At 48.5% G+C, this 17,284-nt stretch overlaps 1 protein-coding gene across 13 annotated transcripts in view; it reads left to right on the top strand.

The window, feature by feature from the left end:
* Positions 1 to 17,284, top strand: part of PHLDB3 (pleckstrin homology like domain family B member 3) — a 30,269-nt gene that overhangs the window by 12,084 nt on the left and 901 nt on the right. For 7 of the 13 annotated variants that reach the window (XM_016936067.4, XM_016936065.4, XM_054672812.2 and 4 more), the window contains 6 exons: positions 6,190 to 6,289; positions 6,443 to 6,533; positions 6,617 to 6,704; positions 6,991 to 7,047; positions 13,710 to 13,926; positions 15,156 to 15,241. In XM_016936067.4, the coding sequence (XP_016791556.3) occupies positions 6,190 to 6,289; positions 6,443 to 6,533; positions 6,617 to 6,704; positions 6,991 to 7,047; positions 13,710 to 13,926; positions 15,156 to 15,241 (639 nt within the window). The remainder of the gene's footprint in view (positions 1 to 6,189; positions 6,290 to 6,442; positions 6,534 to 6,616; positions 6,705 to 6,990; positions 7,048 to 13,709; positions 13,927 to 15,155; positions 15,242 to 17,284) is intronic. The other 6 variants (XM_054672818.2, XM_054672817.2, XM_054672816.2 and 3 more) reach the window with 2 other exon arrangements.

Raw genomic sequence — 17,284 nt, 5'->3', positions numbered from 1 at the left:
TTTCCAGTTGCCTCATTTTTAATGACTTTACAATAATAATAATAATAACATTAACCATAGCAATAATAATAACAATGGTTTTATTGAGTCATTATAGTGTGCAAGGCATGGTTACAAATGCTTCATGCTCATTGGCTTACTGATTTGTCTTTGCAACAAATCTGTGAGCTAGGTTCTTGTTTCCATGTTATAGGCAAAAACACCAAGACAGAGAGGTTAAGTTGTTTAACCAGCTAGTATGTGGCAGAGCTGGGATTTGAACCCAGGTACTCTGTTTTCAGAACTTAGGTTCTTTTTTCCTTTTTTTTTTTTTTTTTGAGATAGGGTCTGGCTCTGTCACCCAGGCCAGAGTGCAGTGACATGATCTGCCTCCCAGGCTCAAGCCATCCTCCCACCTCAGCCTCCAGAGTAGCTGGGACTACAGCCACCACACCCATCTAATTTGTGTGTGTGTGTGTGTGTGTGTCTGTAGAGACAGGGTTTTGCCACGTTGCCCAAGCTGGTCTCGAACTCCTGAGCTCAAGCTATCTTCCTGCCTCGGCCTCCTAAAGTGCTGGGATTATAGGTGTGAGCCACCACACCCAGCCTCCTAGAGCGTAGGTTCTTAATCACTCTGGGCTTCACAATTCTACTCTGGGGGCATGGAACAGCTCTCCCTCTGCAGATGGTGATTTGAGGTTTTTTTTGCAGTTTAAGCAATACTGTTAAGAATACCAGTGTGTGGGCTGGGCTTGGTGGCTCATGCCTGTAACCCCAGCATTTTGGGAGGCTGAGGCAGATGGATCATCTGAGGTCAGGAGTTCCAGACCTGGGCGACAGAGTGAGACTTTGTCTTAAAAATAAATAAATAATAACAGTGTGCGTCAGCTCATGCCTGTAATCCAGCACTTTGAGAGGCCGAGGTGGATGGATCCCTTGAGGGCAGGAGTTCAAGACCAGCCTGGCCAACTTGGTGAAACCCCATCTCTACTAAAAATACAAAAAATTGGCTGGGCGCGGTGGCTGGTAATCCCAGCACTTTGGGAGGCGGAGACAGGCGGAGCACGAGGTCAGGAGTTCGAGACCAGCCTGGCCAACATGGTGAAACCCCTGTCTCTACTAAAAATACAAAAATTAGCCGGGTGTGGTACACGCCTGTAGTCACAGCTACTTGGGAGGCTGAGACAGAAGAATCGCTTGAACCCGGAAGGCGGAGGTTGCAGTGAGCCGAGATCATGCCACTGCTCTCCAGCCTGGGTGACAGAGTGAGACTCCGTCTCAAAAACAAAAACAAAAACAAATACAAAAAAAACACGGCCAGGTGCAGTGGCTCATGCTGGTAATCCTAGCACTTTGGGAGGCAGAGGCAGGCAGGTCATAAGGTCGGGAGATCGAGACCAGCCTGGCTAACATGCTGAAACCCTGTCTCTACTAAAAATACAACAAATTAGCCTAGTCCCAGCTACTCAGGAGGCTTTGGCAGGAGAATTGCTTGAACCTGGGAGGCGGAGGTTGCAGTGAGCTGAGATCATGCCACTGCACTCCAGCCTGGGCAACAGAGCGAGACCTTGTCTCAAAAAAAAAAAAAAAAAATTAGCTGGGTGTGCTGGTGCGTGCCTATAATCCCAGTTACTCGGGAGGCTGAGGCAGGAGAATAGTTTGAACCCAGGAGATGGAGGTTTCGGTGAGCTAAGGTCGCACCACTGCATGCCAGCCTGGGCAACAGAGCGAGACTCCATCTTAAAAAAAAAAATCTTGTTATTTATTAATCAATATTAATAACACTAATTTTAAAGCACTTAATATAGGTCAGGGTCTGTTCTAAACCATTTTATCACTTTGAACCTTATGGAATTGCTAATATTTGGAGGCAAGAAACAGTCATATACTGGCAATTCCCCTGGCTCAACCTAATATATAAAATTTCATTTTTTCTTGGGAAGAACCCTCACAAGCAGGTTCCGTTATTATTTGGGTGAAGGGTTAGCAGATGTTCTTCTGTATGGGAAATTAACTTTCTGGCTGCTTCCCCTGGAAACCTGATGAAGGTAGGTGTCAGCTGTGTTGCCAGGCAACGTGACTTAGGATAGCAATTACCCTTATTAGTAAATTGCATATATGAAAATATTTGGTGGGACGCCATGTCCAGTCCTATGGAGTTGTCACCTGACTTGTTGGTCCCTGTGCACAGAAGGCCTCTAAGCCCAGGTGCACCCTGTACCCACCAATGTGGATCATTGCTTAGCTCCTGGATCTCACCTGGGGGCCACGCATGCTTCTACATGCATTGCGGGAGGTCACTCATTTAATCCTTGCAACAACCCAGGAAGGGCAGTGAGATGTTACCCACTTTACAGAGAGGACACCTCGCTTGAGAAGAGAAATGACTTGCCTACGTCATGCACCCAGGAAGTGGCAGAGCTGGGATTTGAACCCGAACCGGCCTGTTTCTATGGCCTGCTGATGGCTTATGCAGTTCCTACAACATAAGTGCCCTGCAGACAAAGCTGGGGTCTGTTCTGCCCACTTGGTTCCTCAGTGCCAAGTATCTAATATCTCCCAGCTAGGAAGTGCTGGGAATGTGGCTGGAAGGAAGGAAAAAGTCAAGTAAAGCACGGGGATTTGAGCCTCAGTTTCTTCTCTGTGAAGTAGAGCTAACATTTCTCAACTCCCAGAGTTTTAATTTTTTTTAGTTTTCAATTTTTGAGACAGTCTCGCTCTGTCGCCCAGGCTGGAGTGGAGTGTAATGGTGCGATCTTGGCTCACTGCAGCCTCTACCTCCCAGGCTCAAGCGATTCTCCTGCCTCAGCCCCCCAAGTAGCTGGGATTACAGATATGTGCCAGGCTAATTTTTGTATTCTTTGTAGACATGGGGTCTCACTATATTGCCCCAGGCTGGTCTCAAATTCCTGAGCTCAAGTGATCTGCCTTCCCTGGACCTCCCAAAGTGCTAGGATTACAGGTGTGAGCCTTCATGCCTGGCCCATTATTTTCTTACCCATGATTCCCCTTAACCCCTAAATATTCCTAAATTTACTACCTAATGTCAAGCCCATTCTCTTACACAATCACAGTTCAATGATTGATTTCAGGAAACATAACACTGAGACAACACTATTAGAATCCACAGACCTTATTTATATTTTGTCAGTTGTTCCACCAATGTTTTTCCCTCCCTCCCTCCCTTCCTCCCTCCCTTCCTCCCTCCCTTCCTCCCTCCCTTCCTTCCTCCCTTCCTTCCTTCCTTCCTTCCTTCCTTTTTCTCTCTCTCGCTCTCTCTTTCTTTTTTTTTTTCCTTTTTGGCAGAGTCTTGCTCTGTCACCCAGGCTGGAGTGCAGTGGTGTGATCTCGGCTCACTGCAACCACTGCCTCCCTGGTTCAAGTGATTTTCCTGCCTCAGCCTCCCGAGTAGCTGGAATTACAGGTGCCCACCACCACGCCCAGCTTATTTTTGTATTTTTAGTAGAGATGGGGTTTCACCACGTTGGCCAGGCTGGTCTCGAACTCCTGACCTCAGGTGATCTGCCTGCCTTGGCCTTCCAGAGTGCTGGGATTACAGGCGTGAGCCACTGTTCCTGGCCCCACCAGTGTTTTTTCTAGCAAAAAATTCACAAAAAAAAACCAAACTTTTTTTTTCTTGGCTCAGGAACACAGGTTGCATTTAGTTGTCATGTTTATTTGCTTTTAAAAAGTTAACATTCTCCTCGTTCAAAATTCACACGGTGTGGGAGGATATTCAGAGAAGACTCTGCAGCTCTTGTTCCCCCTCCTACGCCGTTCACTTCCTGAGGGCCACCAGGGTTACCAATTTCCCATGTGTTCCCCAGAGATATTCTGTGTTGACACAGCTAGTCATGTATGTACTTTCTCCCTCTTTTATGCATACCTAGTTTATTCTACACTGTTCTGTACTTGCTTTAACAACAACAACAACAACAACAAAAAAAAACTTTAAGAGATAGATCTCACTGTCGCCCAGGCTGGAGTGCAGTGGCATGATCATGGCTCACTGCAGCGTCAACCTCCTGGGCTCAAGTGATCCTCCCACCTCAGCCTCCTGAGTAGCTGGGACTACAGGTGCACGCTACCACACCTGGCCTTGGTTTTCTCTTGGATATTATGTTCTGTTTTTTTTCTTTTCTTTTTTGGATATTATGTTCTATCTGGATGTAGGATGCATCTTCCTCTTGTTCTACACTGCAGAATTGTCCTTAGAGTCACCTGGGTGCGGTGGCTCACGCCTGTAATCCCAGCACTTTGGGAGGCTGAGGCAGGTGGATCACTCGAAGTCAGGAGTTCGAGACCAGCCTGGCCAATATGGTGAAACCCCATCTCTACTAAAAATACAAAAATTAGCCTGGCGTGGTGGCACATGCCTGCAATCCCAGCTACTCGTGAGGCTGAGGCAGGAGAATTGCTTGAACCCAGGAGGCGGAGGTTGCAATGAACCGAGATTGTGCTACTGCACTCCAACCTGGGCAACAGAGTGAGACTCCAACTCAAAAAAAAAAAAAAAAAAAAGGTCTATGGAGTGCAGAAGCCATGGTTCATTTACCTTGTCCCCTTCTGATGGGCATTTAGGTGGTCTCCAGGCTTTTGCTAGCACAGATGGCACTGCAGGGAATCAACTTGAACTCAGATCACTTCGCATGTGTATGAGTGTATCCATCCACTGAATTTCTAGAATTGGAATTGGGGCTCCATGGTTTATGCATTTGTCATTCAGATTTTTTTTTAAAAAGCCAAGTTGCCCTCCATAAAGCTTGTTCCAGTAGAACACCCCCAGTATCATGTGAGGGCATCTGGGTTTCCTACATAGCCACCAGCACGGTGGGTTTTTTGTTTTTTTGTTTTACTTATTTATTTTTTTTGAGACAGGCTGTCACTCTGTCGCCCAGACTGGAGTGCAGTGGCACAATCTCAGCTCACTGCAACCTTGACCTCCTGGGTTCAAGCGATCCTTCCACGTCAGCCTCCACAGTAGCTGGGACTGCAGGCACTTGCCACTATGCCCAGCTAATTTTTCTATTTTTTTGTAGAGACAGAGTTTCACCATGTTGCCCAGGCTCATCTCCAACTCCTGGGCTCAAGCAATTTGCCTGCCTCGGCCTCAAAGTGCTGGCATTATAGGTGTGAGCCACTGCGCCTGGCCACAGTGGGATTTTTTTTTTTTTTTTTTGAGACAGAGTCTCGCTCTGTCGTCCAGCCTGGATTTCAGTGGCGAGATCTCGGCTCACTGGAATCTTTGCCTCCCAGGTTCAAGCAATTCTCCTGCCTTAGCCTCCTGAGAAGCTGGGATTACAGGCATGTGCCACCACGCCTGGCTAATTTTTGTATTTTTAGTAGAGACGGGGTTTCACCATGTTGGCCTGGCTGGTCTCGAACGCCTGACCTCAAGTTATCCACCCGCCTCGGCCTCCCAAAGTGTTGGGATTACAGGTGTGAGCCACCACACCTGGCCCACAGTGGGATTTTTAGAAAGTTTTATTGAGGCATAATTCACATCCCTATACAATTCATTCATTTAAAATGTACAGTTCTGTGTCTTTTAGTATATTCAAAGTTGCGCAAACATTACCACAATCAATTTTAGAACATCTTCATTATCCCCCAAAAGAAACCTTGCATCCCTTAGCCTCTCGGTTCCCCCATATACCCCAGTCTGGGCAACCACAATTCTACTTCCCATTTCTATGTTAATTTGCCTGTTCCGGACATTTCTTTTTCTCTTTTCTGTTTTTTTTTTTTTTTTTTTTTTTGAGACAGAGTCTCCCTCTGTCGCCCAGGCTGGAGTACAGTGGCGCGATCTCAGCTCATTGCAATCTCCACCTCCCGGGTTCAAGCGATTCTTCTGCGTCAGCCTCCCGAGTAGCTGGGACTACAGGCGCGTGCCACCATGCCCGGCTAATTTCTGTATTTTTAGCAGAGATGGGGTTTCACCATATTGGCCAGGCTGGTGTCGAGCTCCCAGCCTCAGGTGATCCACCTGCCTTGGACTCCCAAAGTGCTGGGATTACAGGCATAAGCCACTGCACTCAGCTTGATATTTCTTATAAATGGGATCATACCCCTGTGAGGTCCTTTCACTCAGCACATGGACAGTAGTGTTTTGATATGTGCTGACTGGGTGGTGGTTTCACTGGGCAGTGCTCTGACTTAGGGTGGAGATCAAGCCTTTTTCCTATGCTCATGAGCCTTTTGTGTTTTCAGGGCTCCATTGGCCTCCAGAGGACTGGGAGCCTGCCCCGGAAAAGGGGAGAGAGGGGGAGCCAGAGAGGATCCCCCCGACCTCTGTCCTTCCATTGTACTGGTGAGGATCCCCCTGTTCCCCACTTCCTTCCCGCATCAGCACTCATCCTGCAGCAGAGGATGGAGGAAACCCGCACCTATGCCTGCAGGGGAGAAGTGGACAGGCTCAGGCCAGGGTGTATCCAGCCCTGTAACCTGGTCCGCTCTACCCTAGAATCCCTGGAGGCCTCAGCTGTCCCGCCAGCAGTGGGGGACTCCGGCAGATACCCCCTCTACCAGCTGCTGAACTGTGGCCGTGGGAATAGGTGAGACATCAGAGAGAAGGTGGGGAGATGGGAGAAGAGGCTCAGCCACTGTAACCCACCCCGTCTGTGTTCCCTCCTCCTAGCTGTGGGGCCATCCACCCAGACATTGCCCACATGGAGCGGCTCCTGCAGCAGGCCATGGCGGAGAGGGAGCGGCTGCTCAAGGCCCGGGTGAGAGCCCAGGCCATCCTCTTAGGAACAGAAGACTGCCCCAGCCTCTCCTCCCTCAGACCTGGGAGACCCCCAACTCCACCTCCCTCAGACCCAGGGGTCCAGGCCCCCAGCCCCTCCACCCTCAGACCCAGGAGTCCAGGCCCCCAGCCCCTCCTCCCTCATACCCAGGAGTCCAGGCCCCCAGTCCCTGTACCCTCAGAACAGAGAAGCTAGGACATTCTCCAGCCACCCTACCATCTTATGGGCTGGCATCCTCATTGAGTGCTTCATCCTGAATCCACAGGAAGGAACAAGAAGGGGCACGGAAGGTTCCTCAGGCCCTGCTGTTCCTGCCATCACGGTCAGTCCCACCCCCGCCCTCACGCCCACCTCTCCCTGCTCTGTTTCTCCCCCTGACCTATGCCCTTTCTTACATCTGACCCTTTCCTCTCCTCCAATTGAACAGAAAATTGTCCTGGGCTTGGCAAGGGAAAGGGAACTGCAGAGGACCAGTTCCTGTTCCCATGACCCGACGATGGTCATCTCCATGTGTGGCAGGTCCTCGGGTAACTTGCTCTACTCTGCCTCATTTTCCTCTTCTGTACATTGGTGACAATGTCAGCAGTCAGTACAGAAGGAGGACAAGTCCATGCTGGGACTTACTCCTGGCCTCAAGCAATCCTCCTGCCTCAGCCTCCCAGAGTACTGGGATTATAGCGTGAACCACCATGCCCAGTCCATGCTGGAACTTTAAAAAATCATTTAAAATTTTGTTTTTGGCTGGGTGCAGTGGCTCATGCCTGTAATCCCAGTACTTTGGGAGGCCAAGGCGGGTGGATCACCTGAGTTTGCGACCAGCCTGGCCAGCATGGTGAAACCCCATCTCTACTAAAAATACAAAAATTAGCCGGGCATGGTGGCACATGCCTGTAATCCCAGCTACTCGGGAGACTGAGGCATAAGAATCACTTGAACCGGCAGGTGGAGGTTGCGGTGAGCCGAGATTGTACCACTACACTCCAGCCTTGGCAATAAGAGCGAAAATCTGTCTCAAAAAAAAAAAAAAATCAAAACCAAAAAACTGTTTTTATTTTTATTTATTTAAAAAACTTTTTAGGCCAGGCGCAGTGGCTCACGCCTGTAATCCCAGCACTTTGGGAGGCTGAGGTGGGTGGATCATGAGGTCAGGAGTTCAAGACCAGCCTGGCCAAGATGGTGAAACCCCGTCTCTACTAAAAATACAAAAAATTAGCCGGGCATGGTGGCGGGCACCTGTAATCCCAGCTACTCAGGAGGCTGAGGCAGAGAATTGCTTGAACCTGGGAGGTGCAGGTTGCAGTGAGCCAAGATCACACCACTGCACTCCAGTCTTGGTGACAGACCAAGATTCCGTCTCAAAAAAAAAAACAAACCTTTTTATGATAGAAATATTCAAGCATATGCATGAGAGAAGGAGTAGATTAATAGACCCCCAGGTGCCCACTGCGCAGCTTTAATCATTTTCAATATTGAATCTTGTACTTGCCAACTTTTTATTTATTTTATTTAACATTTTAATTTGTGTATGTACTAGGTATATATATTTTATTTTTATTTTTAATATTTTTCTTTTTTTCTCATAAGTCTTCTGCACTCCTATATTTTTAATGTATTTTATTTTTGTAGAGATAGAGTTTTGCTATGTTGTCCAGGCTGATCTCAAACTCCTGGCCTCAAACAATCCTCCCATCTCAGCCTCCAAGCTGCTAGAATTATAAGAATAATTCTAGGGCGTTGGTGCCCAGCCACCAATTTTATTTTACTAATCCCATACCTACATCCCACTCTGCACTGAAATATTTTAAAGCAAAATATTGTATCCTTTCACTCAAACATCACTGTGTATCTCCAATAGATAGGCTTGTTTTTTGGGGGACAGAGTTTTACTCTTGTCGCCCAGGCTAGAGTGCAGTGATGTGATCTCAGCTCACTGGAACCTCTGCCTCCCTGGTTCAAGCGATTCTTCTACCTCAGCCTCCCGAGTAGCTGGGAGTACAGGTGCCCACCACCACACCCATTTATTTTTTTTGTTTGTTTTTAGTAGCGATGGGGTTTTGCCATGCTGTCCGGGCTGGTCTTGAACTCCTGACCTCAGGTGATCTGTGTGCCTTGGCCTCAAAAAGTGCTGGGATTAAAAGTGTAAGCCACTGTGCCTGGCCAATAGGTGTTTTTTTTTTTTTTTAACATAACAAAAATTCCATTGTCACATCTTATGAGATTATTAATTTCATTATATCGTAATATATAGTCCATATTCACATTTCTCTCATTGTCTCCAAAATATGTTTTTTAAAATTTATTTATTATTTTTCTTTTCCTTTTTTTTTTTTTTTTCCAAGATGGAGTCTCACTTTGTTGCCCAAGCTGGAGTGCAGTAGCACAATCTCGGCTCACTGCAATCTCCGCCTCCAGGGTTCAAGCGATTCTCCCGCCTCAGCCTCTGGAGTAGCTAGGATTACAGGCGCCCACCACCATGCCTGGCTAATTTTGTATTTATAGTAGAGACGGAGTTTCACCATGTTGGCCAGGCTGGTTTTGAACTCCTGACCTCAGGTGATCCACCCGCTTTGGCCTCCCAAAGTGCTGGCATTACAGGCATGAGCTACTGTGCCTGGCCTTGTTTTCCATTTTTAACAGTAGAGACACTATGTTGGCCAGGCTGGTATTGAATTCCTGGCCTCGAGCCTCCCTTCTGGCCAAAGTGCTGAGATTATAGGCCTGAGCCATCATGCCTGACCCAAAATATCTTTTCACAGTTGATTTATTTGAATCTATATGCAAAGCACACACTATGCATTTGGTTTAATGTCTCTTAAATCTTTTAATCTCTAACAGTTCCGCCTCCCCATTAAAGAAAATGCTATTTATTTGTGGAAATAATCAAATAATTTATCCTGTTGACTTTTTCACATTCTTGATTTAGCTGACAACTCCCTTACATAAATTACATTTTTGCCTATACTAATAACATTCATAGAATCAATGCGTTTTGTTATAAAGAATGATAAAGCTAGGCACCATAGCTCACGCCTATAATCTCAGCACTTTGAGAGGCCGAGGTGGGAGGATCACTTGAGTCCCGGAGCTGGAGAACAGCCTGGGCAACATAGTCAGACCCTCATCTCTACAGAAATTTAAAAAATTAGCAGGTGTGGTGGTGCATGCCTTTGGTCCCAGCTACTCGGGAAAAGGCTAAGGTGGGAGGATTGCTTGAGCCCAGTGGGTGGAGGCTGCAGTGAGCTATAATCGCCCCACTGCACTCCAGCTTCAGTGACAGAGTGAGACCCTGCCTCAAAAAAAAAAAAAAAGAATGATAGATAAAGTATTAAGAAAGTGGTCACTTTCTTCCTGATCTCACTTCTACTGCTGAGAAGCCTTCAAATCTGTGTTTATACTTTTCCACATGCACCAGTCAAGCCATATTTTGTGAATTTGTCTCATAAATAAGCACATCCTTCCCAACCTTTTTGTTTTTACCACCATCTGTCCTTCCCTTATTCATTTCAGCCCATATTTATTGAGTGCCTACTGTGTGCTAGACCCTGGGTCATAGCAGTGACCAAGATAACAATCCCCACCTTTGGGGGAAGCTGATGTTTTAAGGGGGAAGATGGACACAAAGCAACATCAATATGTAAAATAAATAGCATGTCAGAGGCTGATAGGAGCCAGGGAGCAAAATAAGGCAGGAACGGCAGTGGGGTCTTCTGCATTGTTAGGCATAAGCTTGTGCTCATTAAAAACGAAGCACAGGCCAGGCGCGGTGGCTCACGCCTGTAATCCCAGCACTTTGGGAGGCCGAGGTGGGCAGATCACCTGAGGTCAGGAGTTCGAGACCAGCCTGACCAACATGGAGAAACCCCGTCTCTACTGAAAATACAAAAATTATCTGGGCGTGGTGGCATGTGCCTATAGTCACAGCTACCCGAGAGGCTGAGGCAGGAGAATCGCTTGAACTGGGAAGCAGAGGTTGCAATGAGCCAAGATCACACCACTGCTCTCCAGCCTGGGTGACAGAGCGAGACTCTGTCTCAAAACAAACAAACAAACAGAATTGCTCCTGCTCTGGTGTTCTGCCTGGCTTCTAGCATCATCATTTATTAAACAGTCCCCTGCTGTGTGCTTTGTCCCCTGCCGTACACCCCTGCTATCTTTTGTGCACGTGAGCAAGTGTGTCCCTGGGCTTCACACCTAGAAGAGGAACCTCTAGGTGAGAGACCCTGAGGGCAGCCAGCTCATCCTTGAAACAGCCCCAGAGGAGAGTGCTATGATAACCCTGGTGTTTTAGCATAGGGAACTGAGGCTCCCAGAGGGGCAGGAGTTCTGTGGAGGTGACAGAGCCGGGCAGTGGTGGAGTCCCAAGCCCATCCCTGGTCTCCTCCTAGATTGGGGCCCAGCTCCCCTACGTCCTAGTTTGGTGACCTTGGAGAGTCACCTCTTCTTAAAGCCTCAGTTTCTTTATCTGTCTAGCAGGAACATTAATGGGTTGTTTTGGAGAAGAAACGAGGTAATCACAGTGACCACTTGGCATAGTGCCTGACACAGAGCGGGAGCTTCCACACACGGTGGTGATCCTTGGTCTTCCTGTGTGGATTTGGGGAGATTGCAGGCCCAGCGGGTACTCTTTAAACCTGGCCTTTCCCTCCCTTCCTTTCCCTCCTCCCTAATCCTTCTCATTTCCCCACCTCACTCTCCTGTCTCCAACCAGTAAATCTCATCTCTGTTTCTCATCCCTTCTTGCTCTGGCCTTGCTTCAGTTTTCTTTCTTTTCTTTCTTTTTTTTTTTTCTGAGACATGGTCTCCCTTTGTCACCAAGCCTGGAGTGCCGTGGTGTGATCTCGACTCACTGCAACCTCCACCTCCTGGGCTCAAGCGATCCTCCCACCTCAGCCTCCTAATTAGCCGGGATCCTAGGCACACACCACCACGCCTGGCTAATGTTTGTATTTTTGTATTTTTTTTTTGAGATGGAGTTTCACTGTTGTTGCCAAGGCTGGAGTGCAATGGTGCCATCTTGATTCACCGCAACCTCCACCTCCCGAGTTCAAGCGATTCTCCTGCCTCAGCCTCCTGAGTAGCTGGGATTACAGGCATGCGCCACCACGCCTGGCTAATTTTGTATTTTCAGCAGAGACAGGGTTTCTCCATGTTGGTCAGGCTGGTCTCGAACTCCCGACCTCAGGTGATCCCCCCACCTTGGCTTCCCAAAGTGCTGGGATTGTAGGCGTGAGCCACCACGCCCAGCCTAATTTTTGTATTTTTTGTAGAGATGGGGTTTCGCCATGTTGCCCCAGGCTGGTCTCAAACTCCTGGGTTTAAGTGATCCTCCCCTCTTGGCCTCCCAAAGTGCTGGGATTACACGTGTGAGCCACCGCACCCATCCTGCTTCAGTTTTCTAACTCCTTGACACTCAAAATGTGGCTGGTGGAATAGCAGCATCAGGGCCCACCTGGGAGCTTGTCAGACATGCAGAACCTCTCCCCTTACTCCAGACTCCACCCTGAAATGACTGAATCAGAGTCTGCATTTTAACATTTTAACAAAATCCCCAGCGGATCTGCTTGCATGAAGAAATCTGAGATGTACTACCCTGAACCTCAGTTTGACCTCCGGAATCATACCACTGTTTGCAGGGATTATTTGGGAAGAATAGGTTGGATCAGACCAGCTCATGGTCAGGCTCTCATAAATAGTGGACACTTGTATTGCCTTAAATCCTCCTCCCCAACCTGTATGACCATCTGAGGTGACCACTCTACCTGGTGAGTCTTGGCTCTGTCAGCTCTGGCTGTGTGACTTGTGCCGAGTGACTTAACCTCTCTGAGTCTTGGTTTCCACATCTGTGAAATGGAGATAAATGTACTTACCCCTTCAGGAGAGTTTGAGGGGGCAGAGATTATACCTAGAAAGTACTTAGCAGAGGATTATATTCATTAATTTCATCACAACAATAATAATGTAAACAAGCTCTCTCTTTCTTTTTTATTTTTGAGACAGGGTCTCACTCAATCACCCAGGCTGGAGTGCAGTGGTGCAATCATAGCTCAATGCAATTTCGATCTCCTGGGCTCAAGTGATCCTCCTGGGCTCAGCCTCCTTAGTAGCTGGAACTACAGGTGTGCAACACTAGGCCCAGCTAATTTTTTGGATTTTTAGTAGAGATAGGGTCTCACTATATTGCCCAGGCTGGTCTCCAACTCATAGCCTCAAGTGATCCTCCCACTTCAGCTTCCCAAAGTGCTGAGATTACAGGCATGAGCCACTGCACATAGCTTCTCTTCTCTCTCTCCTTTTTTTTTTTTTTTTTTTTTTAAAATAGAGAAGGGGTCTTCTATGTTGCCCAGGCTGGTTTCCAACTTCTGGGATCAAGGGATCCTCCCACCGCAGCCTCCTGAGTAGCTGGAATTACAGGCTTAAGCCACCACACAGGCTCCAATCTTCATTTCTTTTTTCCAAAAAAAAATTTTTTTTTTCAGAGACAGGATCTCACTATGTTGCCCAGGCTGCCCTTGAATTCTTAGGCCTAAGGGGTCCTCCTGCCTCAGCCTCCCAAAGTTCTGAGATTACAGGCATGAGCCACCACACCTGGCCCGATCTTCATTTCTTTTGATAGGCCTCTGATGTTTCAGGGTGAGCTCTAGGGTCACAAATACCTGGGTTCGTGTCCCAGTTCTGCTGCCTAGAAGCTCTGTGTGACCTCGGGTGCATTATGTCATCTCTCTGTACCTCATTTTGCTCATTTGTAAAATGGGGCTCACAGTTGCCATGAAGTGCCAAGGAGCTGATGTCCATAAAGTCCTGGGCAGAGCATCATAGTCAATCCACGTAGCCGTTGCATTTGTCAGATGGTCCTAGTTAATATTACCCTCTAAAGGCTGTAGCGGGCCTTACACGCAAGCTGCTATGACTTGCTCCCCTCGAGGGGCTCCAGGCTGTAGAATCCCCCGCCCCTTACATCAGCTGCCCCGTCTCTTTGCTCCCCAGGCCCCGCCCACCCCACCCCACCCTCCAGGCCCGCGAATCTTGGATCTCCGGCAGCATCTGGAGGGATGGGGCCACAACCTGGAAAACTGCCCACATGTGCAGGTGTCTGGGTGCTGCTGCCGTGGACCCCTGGTGAAGATGGGCGGCCGCATCAAGACCTGGAGGAAGCGATGGTTCTGCTTTGACCGCCAAGCCCGCCGCTTGGCCTACTATGCGGGTAAGCCCAGCCTGGCCACCATGGGCCCCGGGACGCTGGAATTCCACTCCGGAGGCCTTTCCTCTACAGGCACCAGAAGTCCTGGCCCCCACTTTCCATGTTCCCCAGGATCCAAAAGTTTGGTTCCCTAGCTCCTAACTTCCCTACAACCCAGGAGTCCAGGCTCCCAGCTCTCTCCTCCAGACCCTGGAGTCCAGATCCCCAGCCCCTCTTTAAGCCACCCAGAATTCAAACCCCCTGTCCTCCTCAGGGACATAGATAACAGTTTAGTACAATTCAAGCTTCCCAGGGCCCATGTTCCTAAGACACCCATGAGTCTGAACCTGCACTGTCAGCTGCCCCCAGCCCCCCAACAGCCAGGAGTCTGGGGCCCTTGTCCTTCTTCTCTAGGAGAATCAATTATTCCAAACCTCTCCTTGGACACTTTTTTTTTGTTTTTGTTTTTTGGAGACAGAGTCTTGCTCTGTCGCCCAGGCTGGAGTGCAGTGGCGCGATCTCAGCCCACTGCAACCTCCACCTCCCCGGCTCAAGCGATTCTCCTGCCTCAGCCTCCTGAATAGGCGGGACTACAGGCTCATGCCACCACACCCGGCTAATTTTTTGTATTTTTAGTAGAGACAGGGTTTCACTGTGTTAGCCAGGATGGTCTCGATCTCCTGACCTTGTGATCTGCCTGCCTCAGCCTCCTAAAGTGCTGGGATTACAGGCTTGAGCCACTGCACCCAGCCTCCTTGGACGCTTGTATTGTCTCAAATCCTTCTTCCCTAACCTGTATGACCATTTGACTCTACTTGGTGAGTCCTGGCTCTGTCAGCTCTGGCTGTGTGACTTGTGCTGGGTGCCTTAACTTCTCTGAGTCTTGGTTTCCACGTCTGTCAGATGGAGATAAATGTACTTACCCCTCCAGGAGAGTTTGAGAGGGTTAGAGATTATACCGAGAAAGTACTTGAGCACTCCCTGAGTTCCTTCCCTTCTCAGAGGCCGAGCATTCAGGGCCTAGGATTCCAGCTCCACAGACCCCACTCCCCAATCATGTCCAGTTTCTGCACCCAGTCTCCCATCCAGCGTTAACATTCGCTCACCTCCCAACCTTTAGAGACCTTCAGACTCTTGTCACCATGTTTCTTACCCAAATCCAGTCTCAGGACTTAGGGCCAATGACCCTCACCTCGACACACACAGACACACCTTTCTCACTGGCTCTCTTTTTCTCTTACCTCCCCTACCAGACAAGGAAGAGACCAAGCTCAAAGGTGTCATCTACTTCCAGGCCATTGAGGAAGTCTATTATGACCACTTACGCTGTGCCTTCAAGGTGAAGCCCCTCAATGTCACCCTGACCTCCCAGTTGGAGACTCAGTTGGAGTCAGGCCTTATCTCATCCCTGGCTCATCCTGGGGAAAGCCACCCGCAGCTTCTCCTGTCAGGGTACTCATAGGAGTACCTGTTTGTCACAGAGAAAACAAACAGGTCACCTGACTGCAGGGACTAAAAATTAAGAGCCCAGACTCTGGCCTTCAGCCACTGTTAATTTTCTTCTTTTTTTTTTTTTTAAGACGGAGTCTCATTCTGTCGCCCAGGCCGGAGTACAGTGGCGCCATCTCGGCTCACTGCAACCTCCGCCTCCCTGGTTCAAGCAATTCTCCTGCCTCAGCCTCCTGAGTAGCTGGGATTACAGGCACTGTGCCCGGCTAATTTTTGTATTTTTAGTAGAGACGGGGTTTCACTGTGTTGGCCAGGTTGGTCTCAAACTCCTGACCTCATGATCTGCCCACCTCAGCCTCTCAAAGTTCTGGGATTACAGGAGTGAACCACCGCACCACACGTGGCTCTTTTTTTTTTTTTAGACGGAGTCTGGCTCTGTCGCCCAGGCTGGAGTGCGGTGGCGCCATCTTGGCTCACTGCAACCTCTGCCTCCCAGGTTCAAGCGATTCTCCTGCCTCAGCCTCCCAAGTAGTTGGGATTACAGGCGTGCCACCACAGCTGGCTAACTTTTGTATTTTTAGTTGAGATGGGGTGTCACTGTGTTGGCCAGGCTGGTCTCGAACTCCTGACCTCATGATCTGCCCACCTTGGCCCCCCAAAGTGCTGGGATTACAGGCGTGAGCCACCGCACCTGGCCTGTCACTGTTAATTTTCTTGGAGCAAAAGTTTTAGAGCCAAAATATGGCAGACTCTGATGTCCAACTGGGAATAAATGAATGGAGAGGTCACAGCAAGGGTCGGGCAGCCTGGGAGCATCTAAAGGAGATGATCTGCCAGGCGTGGTGGCTCATGCCTGTAATCCCAACATTTTGGGAGACCAAGATGGGAGGACTGCAGGAGGCCAGGAGTTTGAGACCAGCATGGTCAACATAGCAAGATCCCATCTCTGTTTTTTTTTTTTATTTTTTAAATGAAAAATAAATAAAGGAGATGGTTGTTAGTTGGCTCTTGCCAACAGTTGCCAAGTGGGAGTGGGCCCCATGGTGTTGTCTTATATTTATTTTTTCCCAGAGAACTCAGGAATTGGAACTTGTATAAAGCACAGTGCCAAAAATTTAAATGTTGGCAACTGATACAATATTTAGAAAGCTCTGTGGAGAATAACCAAACTGTGGCTTTTTAGCAATTAGGTTGGAATCTCAGCTATGTGACATCAGGAAAGTGACTTCCTTTCTTTAGCCTTTAGCCTTAGTTTTCTTTGTTTCTTTTCTTTTCTTTTTTTTTTCTTGCTCCATAGACCAGGCTGGAGTGCAGTGGTACAATCATAGCTCACTGCAGCCTCTATCTCTCGGGCTCAAGCAATCCTCCTGCCTCAGCCTCCTGAGTAGCTAGGACTATATGTGTGTGCCACCACACCCAGCTAATTTGTTTTGTTTTGTTTTTCTGGTATTTTTTTGTAGAGATGGGATCTCCCTATGTTGCCCAGGCTGGTCTTGAACTCCTGAGTTCAAGCAATCAATCCGCTTCAACCTCCCAAAGTGCTGGGATTGCAGGCGTGAGCCACCCAGCCCGGCCGGCCTGAGTTTTCTCACGTGTAGAATGGGTATGCATCAACCCATTCCATCAGGGTTATTGAGAGGGCTAAAAACAGATTATGGACATAAGGGATTTACTCAATTTGGGATTGGCAAGTGGGTACTCAAATAACGGATTCTAGACACTAACTTTTCCCAGGTACAAGGGGACCTAGATTTTGGGGAGGTGGAATTTGAATGCCTGTATTTCTAATATAGGAGAAGTTAGGCTGAGAGAAGGCGTCATAAGTCCTACTTTTAAATTTCTCGGCCTGGCACAGTGGCTCACGCCTGTAAGCCCAGCACTCTGGGAGGCCGAAGCAGGCGGATCACGAGGTCAAGAGATCGAGACCATCCTG

Source organism: Pan troglodytes, chromosome 20, assembly GCF_028858775.2.
Source record: "Pan troglodytes isolate AG18354 chromosome 20, NHGRI_mPanTro3-v2.0_pri, whole genome shotgun sequence".
Taxonomy (NCBI): Eukaryota; Metazoa; Chordata; class Mammalia; order Primates; family Hominidae; genus Pan; species Pan troglodytes.
Note: the sequence above shows the minus strand (reverse complement) of the source record. Positions and strands in the feature narration are given on the sequence as shown.